The sequence below is a fragment of the Triticum urartu genome, chromosome 3, assembly GCF_003073215.2.
Source record: "Triticum urartu cultivar G1812 chromosome 3, Tu2.1, whole genome shotgun sequence".
Lineage (NCBI taxonomy): Eukaryota > Viridiplantae > Streptophyta > Magnoliopsida > Poales > Poaceae > Triticum > Triticum urartu.
In genome coordinates, this window is record NC_053024.1 from 28290291 (window position 1) to 28307405 (window position 17115).

Consider the following 17115-nt stretch of genomic DNA (forward strand, 5'->3'; position numbering starts at 1 on the left):
GGAGAGTGTGATCTACATACCTAGTAGATCGACAATGGAAGCATTTGGTTGATGTAGTCGTACGTCTTCACGATCCGACCGATCAAGCACCGAAACTACGGCACCTCCGAGTTCTAGCACACGTTCGGCTCGATGACGATCCCCGGACTCCGATCCAGCAAAGTGTCGGGGAAGAGTTCCGTCAGCACGACGGCGTGGTGACGATCTTGATGTACTACTACTGCAGGGCTTCGCCTAAGCACCGCTACAATATTATCGAGGAATATGGTGGCTGGGGGCGCCGCACACGGCTAAGGAATAGATCACGTGGATCAACTTGTGTTCATGGGGTGCCCCTTGCCTCAGTATATAAAGGATGGAGGAGGAGGAGGCCGGCCAAGGCTAGGTGCGGCCAGGATGTGGAGTCCTACTAGGACTCCAAGTCCTAGTAGGAGTCCACCAAGAGGGGAGGAAGGGAGAAGGAAGTGGAGGAGAAGGAGAGGTGGCCGGCCCCCTTTTCCCTAGTCCAATTCAGACTAGAGGGGAGGGGGGGCGCAGCAGCCCCTTGGCCCTTTCTCCTCTTCCCACTAAAGCCCATCAAGGCCCATTGCTTCTCCCGTAACTACCCGGTACTCCGAAAAATACCCGAATCACTCGGAACCTTTCCGATGTCCGAATATAGTCGTCCAATATATCAATCTTTACGTCTCGACCATTTCGAGACTCCTCGTCATGTCCCCGATCTCATCCGAGACTCCGAACTCCTTCGGTACATCAAAACTCATAAACTCATAATATAACTGTCATCGAAACCTTAAGCGTGCGGACCCTACGGGTTCGAGAACAATGTAGACATGACCGAGACACGTCTCTGGTCAATAACCAATAGCGGGACCTGGATGCCCATATTGGCTCCTACATATTCTACGAAAATCTTTATCGGTCAGACCGCATAAGAACATACATTGTTCCCTTTGTCATCGGTATGTTACTTGCCCGAGATTCGATCGTCGGTATCTTAATACCTAGTTCAATCTCGTTACCGGCAAGTCTCTTTACTCGTTCCGTAATACATCATCTCACAACTAACTTATTAGTTGCAATGCTTGCAAGGCTTATGTGATGTGCATTACCGAGAGGGCCCAGAGATACCTCTTCGACAATCGGAGTGACAAATCCTAATCTCGAAATACGCCAACCCAACATGTACCTTTGGAGACACCTGTAGAGCACCTTTATAATCACCCAGTTACATTTTGACGTTTGGTAGCACACAAAGTGTTCCTCCGGCAAACGGGAGTTGCATAATCTCATAGTCATAGGAACATGTATAAGTCATGAAGAAAGCAATAGCAACATACTAAACGATCGGGTGCTAAGCTAATGGAATGGGTCATGTCAATCACATCATTCTCCTAATGATGTGATCCCGTTAATCAAATAACAACTCTTTTGTTTATGGTTAGGAAACATAACCATCTTCGATTAACGAGCTAGCCAAGTAGAGGCATACTAGTGACACTTTGTTTGTCTATGTATTCACACAAGTATTATGTTTCCGGTTAATACAATTCTAGCATGAATAATAAACATTTATCATGATATGAGTAAATAAATAATAACTTTATTATTGCCTCTAGGGCATATTTCCTTCAGTCTCCCACTTGCACTAGAGTCACTAATCTAGTTCACATCGCCATGTGATTTAACAGCAATAGTTCACATTACCATGTGATTAACACCCATAGTTCACATCGATATGTGATCAACACCCAAAGGGTTTACTAGAGTCAGTAATCTAGTTCACATCGCTATGTGATTAACACCCAAAGAGTACTAAGGTGTGATCATGTTTTGCTTGTGAGATAATTTTAGTCAACGGGTCTGTCACATTCAGATCCGTAAGTATTTTGCGAATTTCTATGTCAACAATGCTCTGCACGGAGCTACTCTAGCTTATTGCTCCCACTTTCAATATGTATCTAGATCGAGACTTAGAGTCATCCAGATCTGTGTCAAAACTTGCATCGACGTAACTTTTTACGACGAACCTTTTTTTATCACCTCCATAATTGAGAAATATTTCCTTATTCCACTAAGGATAATTTTGACCGCTGTCTAGTGATCTACTCTTAGATCACTATTGTACTCCCTTGCTTAACACAGTGTAGGGTATACAATAGATCTGGTACACAGCATGGCATACTTTATAGAACCTATGGCTGAGGCATAGAGAATGACTTTCATTCTATTTCTATCTTCTGCTGTGGTCGGGCTTTGAGTCTTACTCAATTTCACACCTTGCAATACAGGCAAGAACTCTTTCTTTGACTGTTCCATTTTGAACTACTTCAAAATCTTGTCAAGGTATGTACTCATTGAAAAAACTTATCAAGCGTCTTGATCTATCTCTATAGATCTTGATGCTCAATATGTAAGCAGCTTTACCGAGGTCTTTCTTTGAAAAATACCTTTCAAACACTCCTTTATGCTTTGCAGAATAATTCTACATTATTTCCGATCAACAATATGTCATTCACATATACTTATCATAAATGTTGTAGTGCTCCCACTCACTTTCTTGTAAATACAGGCTTCATCGCAAGTCTGTATAAAACTATATGCTTTGATCAACTTATCAAAGCGTATATTCCAACTCCGAGATGCTTGCACCAGTCCATAGATGGATCGCTGGAGCTTGCATATTTTGTTAGCACCTTTAGGATTGACAAAACCTTCTGGTTGTATCATATACAACTCTTCTTTAATAAATCTATTAAGGAATGCAGTCTTGTTTATCCATTTGCCAGATTTCATAAAATGCGGCAATTGCTAACATGATTCGGACAGACTTAAGCATAGATACGAGTGAGAAACTCTCATCGTAGTCAACACCTTGAACTTGTCGAAAACCTTTTGCGACAATTCTAGCTTTGTAGATAGTAACACTACTGTCAGCGTCCGTCTTCCTCTTGAAGATCCATTTATTCTCAATTGCTTGCCGATCATCGGGCAAGTCAACCAAAGTCCATACTTTGTTCTCATACATGGATCCCATCTCAGATTTCATGGCCTCAAGCCATTTTGCGGAATCTGGGCTCACCATCGCTTCTTCATAGTTCGTAGGTTCGTCATGGTCAAGTAGCATGACCTCCAGAACAGGATTACCGTACCACTCTGGTGCGGATCTCACTCCGGTTTACCTACGAGATTTGGTAGTAACTTGATCTGAAGTTACATGATCATCATCATTAGCTTCCTCACTAATTGGTGTAGTAGCCACAGGAACAGATTTCTGTGATGAACTACTTTCCAATAAGGGAGAAGGTACAATTACCTTATCAAGTTCTACTTTCCTCCCACTCACTTCTTTCGAGAGAAACTCCTTCTCCAGAAAGTTTCCGAACTTAGCAACAAAAGTCTTGCCTTCGGATCTGTGATAGAAGGTGGATCCAATAGTTTTATTTGGATATCCTATGAAGATTTACTTCTCCGATTTGAGTTTGAGCTTATCAGGATGAAACTTTTTCATATAAGCATCGCAACCCCAAACTTTAAGAAACGACAACTTTGGTTTCTTGCCAAACCATAGTTCATACGGTGTCGTCTCAACAGATTTAGATGGTGCCCATTTAACGTGAATGCAGCTGTCTCTAATGCATAACCCCAAAATGATAGTGGTAGATCGGTAAGAGACATCATAGATCGCACCATATTTAATAAAGTACGGCTATGACGTTCGGACACACCATTACATTGTGGTGTTCCAGGTGGCGTGAGTAGTGAAACTATTTCACATTGTTTTTAACTGAAGGCCAAACTCGTAACTCAAATACTCTTCTCTACGATCAGATCGTAGAAATTTTATTTTCTTGTTACGATGATTTTTCACTTCACTCTGAAATTCTTTGAACTTTTCAAATGTTTCAGACTTATGTTTCATCAAGTAGATATACTCATATCTGCTCAAATCATCTGTGAAGATCAGAAAATAATGATACTTGTCGCGAGCCTCAATATTCATCGGACCACATACATCAGTATGTATGATTTCCAACAAATCTGTTGCTCGCTCCATTGTTCCGAAGAACAGTCTTAGTCATCTTGCCCATGAGGCATGGTTCGCAAGCATCAACTGATTCATAATCAAGTGATTCCAAAAGCCCATCAGCATGGAGTTTTTTCATGCGCTTTACACCAATATGACCTAAACGGTAGTGCTACTAATAAGTTGCACTATCATTATTAACTTTGCATCTTTTGGTTTCAATATTATGAGTATGTGTATCACTACGATCGAGATCCAATAAACTATTTTCATTGGGTGTGTAACCATATAAGGTTTTATTCATGTAAACAAAACAACAATTTATTCTCTTACTTAAATGAATAACCGTATTACAATAAACATGATCAAATCATATTCATGCTCAACGCAAACACCAAATAACAATTATTCAGGTTCAACACTAATCCCGAAAGTATAGGGAGTATGCGATGATGATCATATCAATCTTGGAACCACTTCCAACACACATCGTCACTTCACCCTTAACTAGTCTCTGTTTATTCTGCAACTCCCGTTTCGAGTTACTAATCTTAGCAACTGAACTAGTATCAAATACTGAGGGGTTGCTATAAACACTAGTAAAGTACACATCAATAACATGTATATCAAATATACTTATGTTCACTTTGCCATCCTTCTTATCTGCCAATCACTTGGGGTAGTTCCGCTTCCAGTGACCAGTCCCTTTGTAGTAGAAACACTTAGTCTCAGGCTTAGGACCAGACTTGGGCTTCTTCACTTGAGCAGCAACTTGCTTGCTGTTCTTCTTGAAGTTCCCCTTCTTCCCTCTGCCCTTTTCTTGAAACTAGTGGTCTTGTCTACCATCAACACTTGATGTTTTTCTCGATTTCTACCTTCTTCATTTTCCGCATTACGAAGAGCTTGGGAATCGTTTCCGTTATCCCTTGCATATCATAGTTCATCACGAAGTTCTACTAACTTTGGTGATGGTGACTAGAGAATTCTGTCAATCACTATCTTATCTGGAAGATTAACTCCCACTTGATTCAAGCGATTGTTGTACTCAGACAATCTGGGCACATGCTCACTAGTTGAGCGATTCTCCTCCATCTTTTAGCTATAGAACTTGTTGGAGACTACATATCTCTCAACTCGGGTATTTGCTTGAAATATTAACTTCAACTCCTGGAACATCTCATATGCTCCATTTAATACAAGTATTATGTTTCCGGTTAATACAATTCTAGCATGAATAATAAACATTTATCATGATATGAGGAAATAAATAATAACTTTATTATTGCCTCTAGGGAATATTTCCTTCAATCATGCATTACGGTACGAGTAAAGTGACTTGCCGGTAACGAGACTGAACAAGGTATTGGGATACCGACGATCGAGTCTCGGGCAAGTAACGTACCGATTGACAAAGGGAATTGAATACGGGATTGATTAAGTCCTCGACATCGTGGTTCATCCGATGAGATCATCGAGGAGCATGTGGGAGCCAACATGGGTATCCAGATCCCGCTGTTGGTTATTGACCGGAGAGTCGTCTCGGTCATGTCTGCTTGTCTCCCGAACCCGTAGGGTCTACACACTTAAGGTTCGGTGACACTAGGGTTGTAGAGATATGAGTATGCAGTAATCCGAAAGTTGTTCGGAGTCCCGGATGAGATCCTGGACGTCACGAGGAGTTACGGAATGGTCCGGAGGTGAAGAATTATATATAGGAAGTGTAGTTTCGGCCATCGGAAAAGATTTGGGGTCACCGGTATTGTACCGGGACCACCGGATGGGTCCCGGGGGTCCACCGGGTGGGACCACCCATCCCGGAGGGCCCCATGGGCCGAAGTGGGGAGGGGAACCAGCCCATAGTGGGCTGGTGCACCCCCCTTGGGCCCCCTGCGCCTAGGGTTGGAAACCCTAGGGTGGGGGGCGCCTCCACTTGCCTTGGGGGGCACTCCACCCCCCTTGGCCGCCGCCCCCCCCTTGGGAGATCCCATCTCCAGGGCCGGCACCCCCCAGGGGGCCTATATAAAGGGGGGAGGGAGGGCAGCCGCACCTCAAGTCTTGGCGCCTCCCTCTCCCTTGCTACACCTCTCCCTCTCGCAGAAGCTCGGCGAAGCCCTGCTGCGATCACTGCTGCATCCACCACCACGCCGTCGTGCTGCTGGATCTTCATCAACCTCTCCTTCCCCCTTGCTGGATCAAGAAGGAGGAGACGTCATCCGCTCCGTACGTGTGTTGAACGCGGAGGTGCCGTCCGTTCGGCACTTGGTCATCGGTGATTTGGATCACGACGAGTACGACTCCATCATCCCCGTTCTCTTGAACGCTTCCGCTCGTGATCTACAAGGGTATGTAGATGCACTCCTCTCTCCCTCGTTGCTAGATGACTCCATAGATTGATCTTGGTGATGCGTAGACAATTTTAAAATTCTGCTACGTTCACCAACAGTGCAGTTCACTCTTGTCCTGGCGATTGGTCCAAATGTCTGGCTCTAGCAGAATACTGGTACAATACCTCGTTCCATTCGGCTCTCGGACGCACACCATTCGAAGTAATCTATGGACATCTTCCCAGAGAATTCGGGATTGCGCAGGTGGATGAGTGTGCTGTACCAGACTTGGCAGCGTGGTTGCAAGAGCGAGAAATCATGGTGCAACACTTGCAACGACAGCTCAAGAAAGCGCAAGACCGAATGAAGGCTCAGGCAGGCAAAAACGCACTGACAGGGAATTCCAGGTGGGGGATGCATTGCAGCTGAAACTTCAACCATTCATCCAATCGTCGGTGGCTCAACGTCCGCACCAGAAGTTGGCATTTCGTTACTTTGGACCATACCGAGTCATTGCGCGTGTGGGTGCGGTTGCATACAAGCTGTAGTTGCCGCCGTCAAGCAAGATTCACAATGTGGTGCACGTGTCCCAGTTGAAGAAGGCGGAAGAAGCTGTGGTTCCAGTAAGTGATACTTTACCCCCTGACAATGCTATTCTGCAGGCGAAGCATGAACCGGAGTCCATCCTGGAAGAGAAGCTGGTTCGTGTGGGAGGCAGATCAAAACTGCGTCTCCGTATCAAGTGGGGCAACCTGCCTGACATGCTATCGACATGGGAGGATCCAGAGCTTCTTCAACTACGTTTCCCGCGGTCTCCGCCTTGGGGACAAGGCGGCTCTCAAGAGGGGGGGGGGGACTGTCACGGCCGCTGGCGTGACCCCACTGGTCAGCGACACGACTACACCAAAGGGCCATGACGAAGCAGAGCGAAGGACTGGCGGTCCTGAGCTGGGCTGACCAGTGGACCGAGCGAGAGGGCCTAGTGAGTGGTGTGGGTGGTGAGGCCTGCGTGCCTGGCTTTATAGCGTGTTGGCCGAGTCGATGAGAGGCATCGAGAATTATTGTAAACGAATCTAAAGAGAAACGAAGCTGACCTTCGTCCTCCTCGGCCGATCCCCTTTCCGCTTCCTTCCTCTCCTCCTCCGCTCCAACCCTAGATTGAGGCCCATAACAACACTCTCTCACCACCTAGAGAAAAGAAGTACCAACATGCCATACTGTAGAATAATGTAGTACACGCAGTCACCGACATAGAAAATTTCACAAATACATAACTACGAGTTCGATTAGCAGGTGACGCTGAATCACACCGCCGATGGCGGGCCAAAACTCCACACATTAGAAATAAAAAGAAACACAATCCATCATCTCCCGCACTTGCCAAACCAAATACTCCCTCGGTTCCAAAGTATAAGGTGTGTTAGTATTTTGAAAAGTTAAATTTCCTTAACTTTGATCAAGTTCAAAGCCAAGAATATTGACATCGACAATACTAAATAATATAAAATAAAAATTCATTTCATGATGAATCCAATGGTGCCGATTTGATATTATGTATATTGATATATTTCTCTGTAAATTTCGTCAAACTTAAAAGAGGTTTGCCGTTTCAAAAAATAGTACACCGTCTATTTTGAAACGGAGGGAGTAAAAGAAATTATAAGAAGGGCGCCCAACTTTCCACTCCACGTGTGAAATCTGACTGATTTGCTAAAATAGAATTGCTAAGACTACCCACAGTGGGAGTAACATAAATGGTAACATCACACTTATCTACATAAAATAGATGATGTGGCATGTAATTAATGAAGAAAAAGAGACATGTGGTAACATAGCTAGTTACAATAACATCACACATATCAAAAAAATATGTGTCTACAACCTAATAAATAAAGTAATGCATGACATAACACATATGTTACTACTCACTGTGGAGATAGTAACATATAGACTAGTAATATATGCATGTTCCTCCCCACTGTGACTAGTGTAAGCTATGCGCGTATCTGCAGATATCACGTGTCCAAATTAAATATGAGATCGATCTGGCTGGCCTGGTAAAGGTCCAATTTTTTTACTGCCACCAACCAACCAAATCAGTACTCACTGTCCAGCCTGCAGCTAGCAACAAACCTGCTACTCCCCAGACAAGCGCGATGCCGTCGCCGTCCGTGGTGCGCGTGGTGTCGTCGCGCACGGTGGCGCCGCCGCCGCGCCCGCGCGAGCGCATCCCGCTAACCTCCTGGGACGCCGCCATGCTCTCCGCCAACTACATCCAGAAGGGCCTCCTCTTCCACAGACCCTCACCCTCTTCCTCGGCATCCGCCCTCTCCACCGCCGCCGGCGTCGTCGACCACCTCGCCGCGGCCCTCGGCGACGCGCTTGTCTACTACTACCCCGTTGCCGGCCGCTGCGCCACGGAGCAGCACAGGGACCAACTTACCGGCGCCGTCGTTGGCTGCTCCGTCCACATCGACTGCGACGGCCAGGGCGTGGAGGTCGTGCACGCCGTCGCCGACGGCGTGGCCATGGCGGACATCGTCCCGCCCGACGCCGACGTGCCGCGCGACGTGCTGGCGCAGTTCTTCCAGCTCACCGACGCCGTCAACTACGGCGGCCGCGAGCAGCCGCTGCTCGCCGTCCAGGTGACCGACCTCGCCGACGGGGTGTTCGTCGGGCTCGCCTACAACCACGCGCTCTCCGACGGCACCGCCTTCTGGGACCTCGTCAACAGCTGGGCGGCCCTCGCGCGCGCCAGGCTCGGCCTCGCCCCGGCGCCCCCGACGCCGAGGCCCTCGTTCGAGCGCTGGTCGCCGGACGGCGGCGCGGCGGGGCCGGCCGTGCTGCCGTGCGCCGACGCGTCGGAGCTCGTCGAGCGGGCGGCCCCGCTGGCGTTGCGCGAGCGGATGCTGCACTTCTCGGCGGACTCGCTGGCGGCGCTCAAGGAGCGCGCGCGGGAGGAGCTCCTGGCCGCTGGAGACGCGGCCGGCGCCGCCGCGGTGACGCGGTTCCAGGCGCTGTCCTCGCTCCTCTGGCGCTGCATCACCCGCGCGCGGCGGCTGGCGCCGGAGCAGGAGACCGTGTGCCGCGCCGCCATCGACAACCGCGGGCGGCTGCGGCCGGAGCTGCCCAGGGAGTACTTCGGCAACGCCATCTACGCCATCGGGACGGAGCCGGCGCGCGCCGCGGACCTCCTGGAGCGCGGGCACGGGTGGGCGGCGGCGGCCGTGGGGCGGGCCGTGGCGGCGCACACGGACGCGGCCATCAGGGCGCGCGTGGCGGCGTGGACGGCCAAGCCCATGGTGTACACGCATCGCTTCTTCGACCCGACCGGGACCATGATGGGCAGCTCGCCGCGGTTCGACATGTACGGCTGCGACTTCGGGTGGGGGAGGCCCGTGGCGGCGCGCAGCGGCCGGGCCAACAAGTTCGACGGCAAGACGTCGCTGTACCCCGGCCGGGAGGGCGGCGGGAGCATCGACGCAGAGCTCACGCTCACGCCCGACAACATGGCGGCGCTCGAGGAGATTGAGGAGCTATGGGCTGCCGTGACCCCGGACACGCCGGAGAAGAAGCCTTGAATCTTCCATGCATGTTACCACTCTGGTCTGCTACTCTCTTTTTTTTCTTCTAAAAGCTTCGATCTATTCATTTTTTATTCATAGCATGATTACCAGAAATAATAGAAGTTACTCTAAAGCAACGCAGCAGAAAAACTTTCGATCTATTCATGGCACAATCGTCCGAAATAATACTCCCTCTATTCATTTTTGTAAGACGTTTAAGACAGATAAAATTGAACTGTTTTGGATGGAGCGATGCTATACACACGATGGTGTGCGAACGATTTGTGAACGATCATATATATCAGTCCATCCATGCACGTGAATGAAGTGCAGCCGACGGCTGGATTCGGCGTCGTTCCACTGTCGTGCATGGCGTGTCGTCTGCCCAGCACTTTTGTTTTGGATGTTGTTTTAAATATCTAAAACGTTTTTACAGAAGTGAACGAAGGGAGTAAAAGTTATATCAAATATGTAGACCACCCAGCTACGATTATTAAGCAAGTCGAAGATGTGCCACCGTCATTGCCGGAGCCAGGCACAATTTGTTGTCACCACTCTGGTCTGCTACTTGCTAAATATTACTCCCGAAGTAGTGCACATGGTAACCAACATCCACACGCGCTGGTTTCTTTTCACACAACACAATGCAAAGTTCGTTCTCGAGCAAGACGCCTTTTAGCCCATTCCAAGCACTAGAAAAGCACATGGACAAAATCAGTACAGCAGGGCTAGCAAAATTTCCCCAGAGAAACAAGCCTTGAATAAGCACCTCATTTCAATTCATTGGAAGCATTAAAGCAGGTTTTATTTTACAGGGCTGTGACATGTGTACTATACATGACTTACATAATTACATTCGAAACACGCCATATTTCGTGTCTTCTGGAACCGGCTTGGCGGAAGCAGAGAGGCAAAGGCTTAGAACCCGTCTGGTATCCGCGGGATCTATGATCCCGTCGTCCCAAAGCCTAGCGGTCGAGTAATACGGGCTTCCTTCCTTGTCATATGCCTCGACGACTTTGGCTTTGAAGGCCTCTTCATCATCCTTGGTCCACTGCATAACAAAGAAAGTCTCATCTTATACCAGTACTTGTCTTATGTTTACTGAATCCAATAAACGATGCACTATACCTCCACTCCTTGCCTTTTCCTGTTGTTCTTCTCTATTTGGGCGAGAACACCAGCTGCCTGAAATGGTTCAAGAGAAAGATGTGTTAAAACCAGTGGTAGCTTGGCTCTTGTTTGAGGCTTAAAATATCCATAAGAAACCAGTGCAAATATGTTCACGTGTGCAAGAACATGATCGATGTATGCTACCGCAGTTTCCGTTTTAATGTCCAATGCACATGCCTAGGAGACACAAAAAACTAAATAGCCTTTTGATGGACTGAGAGCCTGCTTTGCTCTCATATTGGTATTCCGCCATTCTGCTTTTGTTTTGCCTGGTTGCGCCTCACGAAAAAGTTTCTAACAACCGTGCACAATGTTTCTACAACGAAGTGTAGCATGCTGGCTACTTTTATTTGCAACTGAGTAACACCTGAGATTCTTTACATTTTGGACTACTAATGCTGCCTAATAACCTATGTCCCTAGGCTTCAAGGGAATTGATACCAAGAGTTACATTTGTGACATCCTTCGCCAGGTAATGATACTAGTAAAATAGTAAGACAATTTGTAGCCAATGACAGGTCCAAAGGTCTTACCTGAATGCCGCCCATAACAGATATCCTAGCAGTTGGCCACATGAACAAAAAATTCGGGCTGTATGCACGTCCACACATTCCATAATTCCCAGCACCAAAACTTCCACCGACAATTATGGTAATTTTAGGAACCTGTGCAGAAATATAGATATATAGGGTCATTCTATTCATATAATTTTATAGAATTTTAGATGTAGATAAAATTACAGGACTAGCTATAGATTCCATAATAGCATTTTGTCACAAGCAAGTTGGGGTAGGCTAGATATGAAACCCTACTAGAACATATGGAAAACCAGAAGGCGAAAGAGAGAAAAAAAGAACAGGAAACAGATAGACAAAAGTGCTACTCTGCTCTACTCATGCTATGTCATGTGGCATGCTGTGTAAATGCGGAAGAAAGCAAGACTAGGCCGCTAGTTTACTAAGACCAAGAATGGGAAACAGTAGAAATGTCTGACCTTTGAACAGGAAACTGCCATAACCATTTTTGCCCCAGCTTTCGCAATTCCACTTGCTTCAGATTTCGACCCAACCTATTAAACATTGTCACTGCAAAAGGTTAGAAGGCTCGTACTCCAAAATAAAACCAACTGTTATGTTCAAACTTTAGTATCCCTGACCAACTATTTAGTATGTATGCAGTTCATATTGTTGGACTGTAAAAGATTTTCTCATCCCCAGAAGCTATCTTGTGTGGTTAGAGTTCTTAGGGGTCTTTCCCTCGTACAACCAATGCCAGACTATTCCAACAATCTGCCCCTTCACTCATTTGTGCCTCAATCTGCCCCTTTACTGTAGATGGGCGGTCTCTGTGCAGTGGCAGTGCTAGACGTATGACCTTGTGATGTCAACCAACCAAACTCTTGATGATTGTATGAGTTATGTGATGAATACAAAAAATTATGAGTGTTTTCCACCAGTTCTGATGTTAGTTGACATCACAAACTGTGTGTAGCCTCCACTGTATGTGTCTGACATGCCCCTTCAAAATACATGGATGGTCCTCAGGCACCCACGGTCCATTAGGCCTTCAAACACTAGACTCCTTCATGCCAGATATGCAAGAACCATGCTTTTTTTTTTTTTGTTGTTGTTGGAATCATGCTTTCATAACAATTGTTGGGTCATAAAGGGTCTTCTCACCGTCAAAAGCCAACTTGTGAGGTGAGGGGCGTTCGCGATCTCGATTAGGTCACTTTATTTATGACCATGAATTATTATTATTTTGAACCGGCCTAAACCACTTTCCATTGAAATAACGGAAATACAAAGTTTTGTAGATTAATAGGAGGCGGGAAAGGACAATATTTTGAACATGAATTGAAATGAAAGAATGAACTGAAAAGTAAAGAAGATGCCATACCATGAATCCAGAAATATTTTGAAGGAATATCAAAGGAATATTGCGTTGAGCACACAACTCAATGAAGTGGGTACCCTTTAGTGCCGACTCGGTAAATAAAATGCCATTGTTTCCAATAATTCCAACTGGCTGCCCGCATATCCTTGCAAAACCAGTCACTAGTGTCTGTGTAAATGCAAATGAAACAGATTTGAGTTGCACAACGCACAATACAGAATGCAAAAGGTAATCAAGCATAAGAGAAATCCTTACTGTTCCGTACAATTTTTTGAATTCATCAAATTCACTTCCATCGACTATACGAGCTATTATTGAGCGAATATCAAAAGATTGCTTTGTATCAGCTGGTGCAATTGAACGAAGTTCCTGTACATCATACAATGGTTCTTGGTAATCACAAGCAGAATTGTGTATACTTGCTTCTTTAGCGGCCAAATGGAGGTTCTTCACAATGTTCCTTCCCAGCGCAAGACCATGGCGTTCATCTATTGCAATTTACAGTGCAAAACATGTCTAAGTCGCAACAACATCCAACTAATATGTATAGAAAAAAATGATACATAAGAGGGTGATCTATGGTTTAAGATAGAAACATCCAATGAGTGACAATAAAATGCAAAGTATCAGGGTCTGGAAACTATTTGCATGATCAAATATATCAGGGAAGAAACAAACAAGGGTCTGGAAACTATTTGCATGATCAAATGAATCAGGGCAGAAACAAACAGTACTCTCCAATCTCCATAGAATGCTCAGAGACGACATCTAATAAGGTACTTGTTAATACTTCTTTTTTTGGAACCGCCAAGCTGGACGTGTACCACCGTGGATGTAGAACATGTAAAAAGAAATAATGACAGAAAGAAGCAGAATTTTTACACTAAAAGCTTGCCGGAAATGCATCTTTTAAGAAATTAAGCAGACGATCCTCCATTCGTTATATCTAAAAGAGCAGTAATCGAGTCGTATTATGCAGCAATTTATGTTAAAATATACCTTGTGCAAAATGATCAGAGACTCCTGATATTTTACAATGCACTGATGCTCCACCAAGGTCCTCAGCAGATATCTCCTCCCCCGTAGCAGCCTACAGAATTGGCCATTTAGACTTGCACATGTATAATTTAGATATTTTCCCAAGATCGTAGGCAGACAATACTAACCTTTACAAGGGGTGGACCAGCTAGAAATATTGTTCCATTTCCCTTAACTATTATACTCTCATCAGCCATTGCAGGAATATAAGCCCCGCCAGCAGTACAAGAACCTAAAACTACTGCAATCTGAGGAATACCATCTGCAGACATCTTAGCCTGATTGTAGAATATTCGACCAAAATTATCACGGTCGGGGAAGACTTCTGCCTGCTTGGGGAGATTAGCACCTCCACTGTCAACAAGATATATGCAGGGCAATTTACATTCAGAAGCTATTTCCTGCGCCCGCAGATGCTTTTTGACAGTGATTGGATAGTATGTACCCCCCTTTGTAGTTGGGTCATTTGCCACGAACATGCATAGTCGTCCATGAACAGGTCCTATGCCAGTAATTATTCCCCCTGATGGTAATGCTTCCTCATAAACATCAGATCCTGCAAGCTTTATCGCGAAAAGTATCATCAGCAGCTCATAGTCCACAACAAGTTGGACAAGTATGAAAACATTTGTTTCTATTCTGAAGCATCCTACCAGATAACAATATGGGTTGGAAGACAATGGCGTTCTGGTCAATTATTTCACATAAACGAATATCGTACTGAGACTTGCATCCAGTGTCTTTTCTGATGTAATACTTAGTGCATTCGTGACATCCATGCTGCTCTATTAAATTAAGGTATTTAGGAAATCAGGATGCGTCCTTAAAATAGAGGTGCGTGTTCCTGAAAAATAAATACAAGATTACTCTAAAAAATAGAGAAACGGGAATGCATTTTTGAAAGGCGCGGGGTGAAAAACTCGTCCCGTTTTCCTCAAACGAAAATGGCAACTACTAAGAAATCTTTCACTTCATTCAGAGCTGCAGGGTGAGAAATTCAGTCCCATTTTTCGGGAATGAAAATGGTAACTGGTCCAATCGCCAGACTACGAGAATAACTACGATAAGCAGACCAACATGGAGTACAATTTCCTTAACGCCGTTGCTTGATAAAACTGATCACCGGAGGAAAAGGGGCCTGTCTCGCTGATGAGTGATGGCCGACCTGAGAGAGCTCGAGGAAGGAGGCCCCCGGGTCGAGCAGGCGGTCGATGCGGTCCCTGGGGAGCAGCTTCCCCCGCCCCTCGTTCCGCTTCACCGCCCCCGCGCCTCCGCCGCCCAGAACCTGCAGCGGCAGCGCCCTCCGCCTCGTCAGGAGAGAGAGAGGGGGGGAAGGTGTCTGGTCAAGCAAGGGAGAGAGAGACCGGCGACACGCGCTCACGCACCTGGGAGACGCGGGAGCGCAGGTCGGAGAGGAGGCCGCCGACGGCGGCGGCGTTGCGGGCGTAGGCGTCGGAGCCCCGGTCGAGCGCGTCGGGCAGGACCGTGGAGGAGGCTGCCGCCGAGGAGCGGTAGGCGGCGGCGAGGGTGCTGCCTGGGCGGGGCCGCCGTGCGGCCAGTCGACTGAGCATCTCCGGCGGACGACGATGATGGATGCGCCGGTGGGGAGTGGAGTGAGCAGTCTGTGTCAGAGTGTGCGATGCCTCTCTGTATACTGGCGGAGGAACACTCCCGCACGGAAGCTCGAGCGGATATCGATCTCTCCAGAGTGTTTTTCTTCCACGGGAGCCTCGTGCGCGTCTGCTCTGATGCCATGCTGCGTTGGCAGACAGATGTGGATAAGGACCCCTGCAGACTTGATTGACGACCATGATGGCAGTGAGCCAAAGGCATTTGATTTCTACTCCCTCGGTCTCATAATGTAAAAAAATATCTTATATTATCAGATGGATTGAGTAATTTATTGAATTCTTAGATATTGCTTTTTTTGAAATTTCATAGTTTATGTCTTCTTCCGCTGCATGTACTATTTAGAAAATTTCGTACTTGACCTTAAACACGATCCTGACCAGACGACAACCCTGCGCGTTGCTCCGAGAATTTGTTGCGATTCATTTTAGTGAGGCTTGGTTTTATGGAGCATGGATGTTCGGCTTAATAATATGATAGCTGAAGATGGAAATGCAAATGATGAATTGTATGTCATTTGATAGTGCATTTTTTTTCACGAATGATTGCATATTTAAGGTGGCATCTTCGCATGGTGAGAAAAAAAGAGATTGGTTGAGATTAACTAGTTATTTATATAGGATCTGTTGTATTTGAATATTGTATATACAATTGTAAAAAAATTATTGAATATAGGTAGCATAATATAATAGAAAGCTTTTCCCCATTTGCATGGTTACGTGGATCTTTTCTTATACATGGTGACTAAATTCAATTGTTTATTCATGTATGATTTTTCATAATCAATCGTGACCACTCTCGGTGAGTCCAACAAGTACCTAGTCGAAATATGATACCTTGGGGGCGTGCCCACACGTCATTCACCTGACAAGTTCCCTTCATCTTGTGTCCCACTACGCTAGAGTATGCATTCCAAGGGAATAAGGACGGGTGTATGTTAGAGATCTTGTGGTTACCGAAGATATTTGCCCTCAATCGCAAGATCACATGATTCGCATCGTACTCGCTAAAGGCAACTACTGGATTATAGACCCTGGCCTACCTACATAAAGGAAGGACAAGGCCTCGCTAGAGGGACATCTCATTGAGTGAGGAGAGCCTTGTAACCTAGAACAAAATACCAATTCGACACTATTGTAATCGTAGCATCAACTAATAAAGTTCGATAGGCAAGATGTATAGCTTATTCCCAACCAGGGTCATGAACCTGGGTAAACAATCGCGTGTCAACTTCGTCGCCGACTAAGTCCCCTTCTGCGCCACCACTCTCTCTACTTTCATACTTGACCACATATCTATCATAATATCGGTAGTGCATTAATCATCAACAAGCACCTGTATACACCATATGATATCAAGTGCATTGCATGTGAGCGTATCAAATGATCAGATCATTTGTATCTAGAAGTAGTAGAATCAATAGTATCCATATGTTCGTTGATAATTGCTATAAACAATAATA

General features: G+C 46.0%; 2 protein-coding genes across 2 annotated transcripts; one reads left to right on the forward strand and one right to left on the reverse strand.

Moving 5' to 3' along the window:
- Positions 1–8165: 8165 nt before the first annotated feature.
- On the forward strand, positions 8166–10179 carry LOC125542531 (uncharacterized acetyltransferase At3g50280-like). Its single transcript, XM_048705599.1, has one exon. The coding sequence runs from the start codon at positions 8508–8510 to the stop codon at positions 9930–9932; it is 1425 nt and encodes a 474-aa protein (XP_048561556.1). The 5' UTR covers positions 8166–8507; the 3' UTR covers positions 9933–10179.
- Positions 10180–10674: 495 nt separating this feature from the next.
- LOC125542530 (methylcrotonoyl-CoA carboxylase beta chain, mitochondrial-like) lies at positions 10675–15738 on the reverse strand. Its single transcript, XM_048705598.1, has 10 exons — positions 15410–15738; positions 15190–15309; positions 14153–14587; positions 13986–14076; positions 13242–13474; positions 12990–13154; positions 12085–12159; positions 11624–11755; positions 11049–11105; positions 10675–10971 (listed from the first exon to the last, which is right to left on the reverse strand). The coding sequence occupies exons 1-10, from the start codon at positions 15593–15595 to the stop codon at positions 10768–10770; spliced, it is 1698 nt and encodes a 565-aa protein (XP_048561555.1). The 5' UTR covers positions 15596–15738; the 3' UTR covers positions 10675–10767.
- Positions 15739–17115: the final 1377 nt, after the last annotated feature.

Coding starts and splice junctions, on each gene's coding strand:
- LOC125542530 (XM_048705598.1), bottom strand. CDS start 15,595: ATGCTCAGTCGACTGGCCGCACGGCGGCCCCGCCCAGGCAGCACCCTC. Junction 12,160..12,989: donor AAAATATTTCTGGATTCATG/GTATGGCATCTT, acceptor AATGTTTAATAG/GTTGGGTCGAAATCTGAAGC. Junction 10,972..11,048: donor GGAAAAGGCAAGGAGTGGAG/GTATAGTGCATC, acceptor TTTGTTATGCAG/TGGACCAAGGATGATGAAGA.
- LOC125542531 (XM_048705599.1), top strand. CDS start 8,508: ATGCCGTCGCCGTCCGTGGTGCGCGTGGTGTCGTCGCGCACGGTGGCG.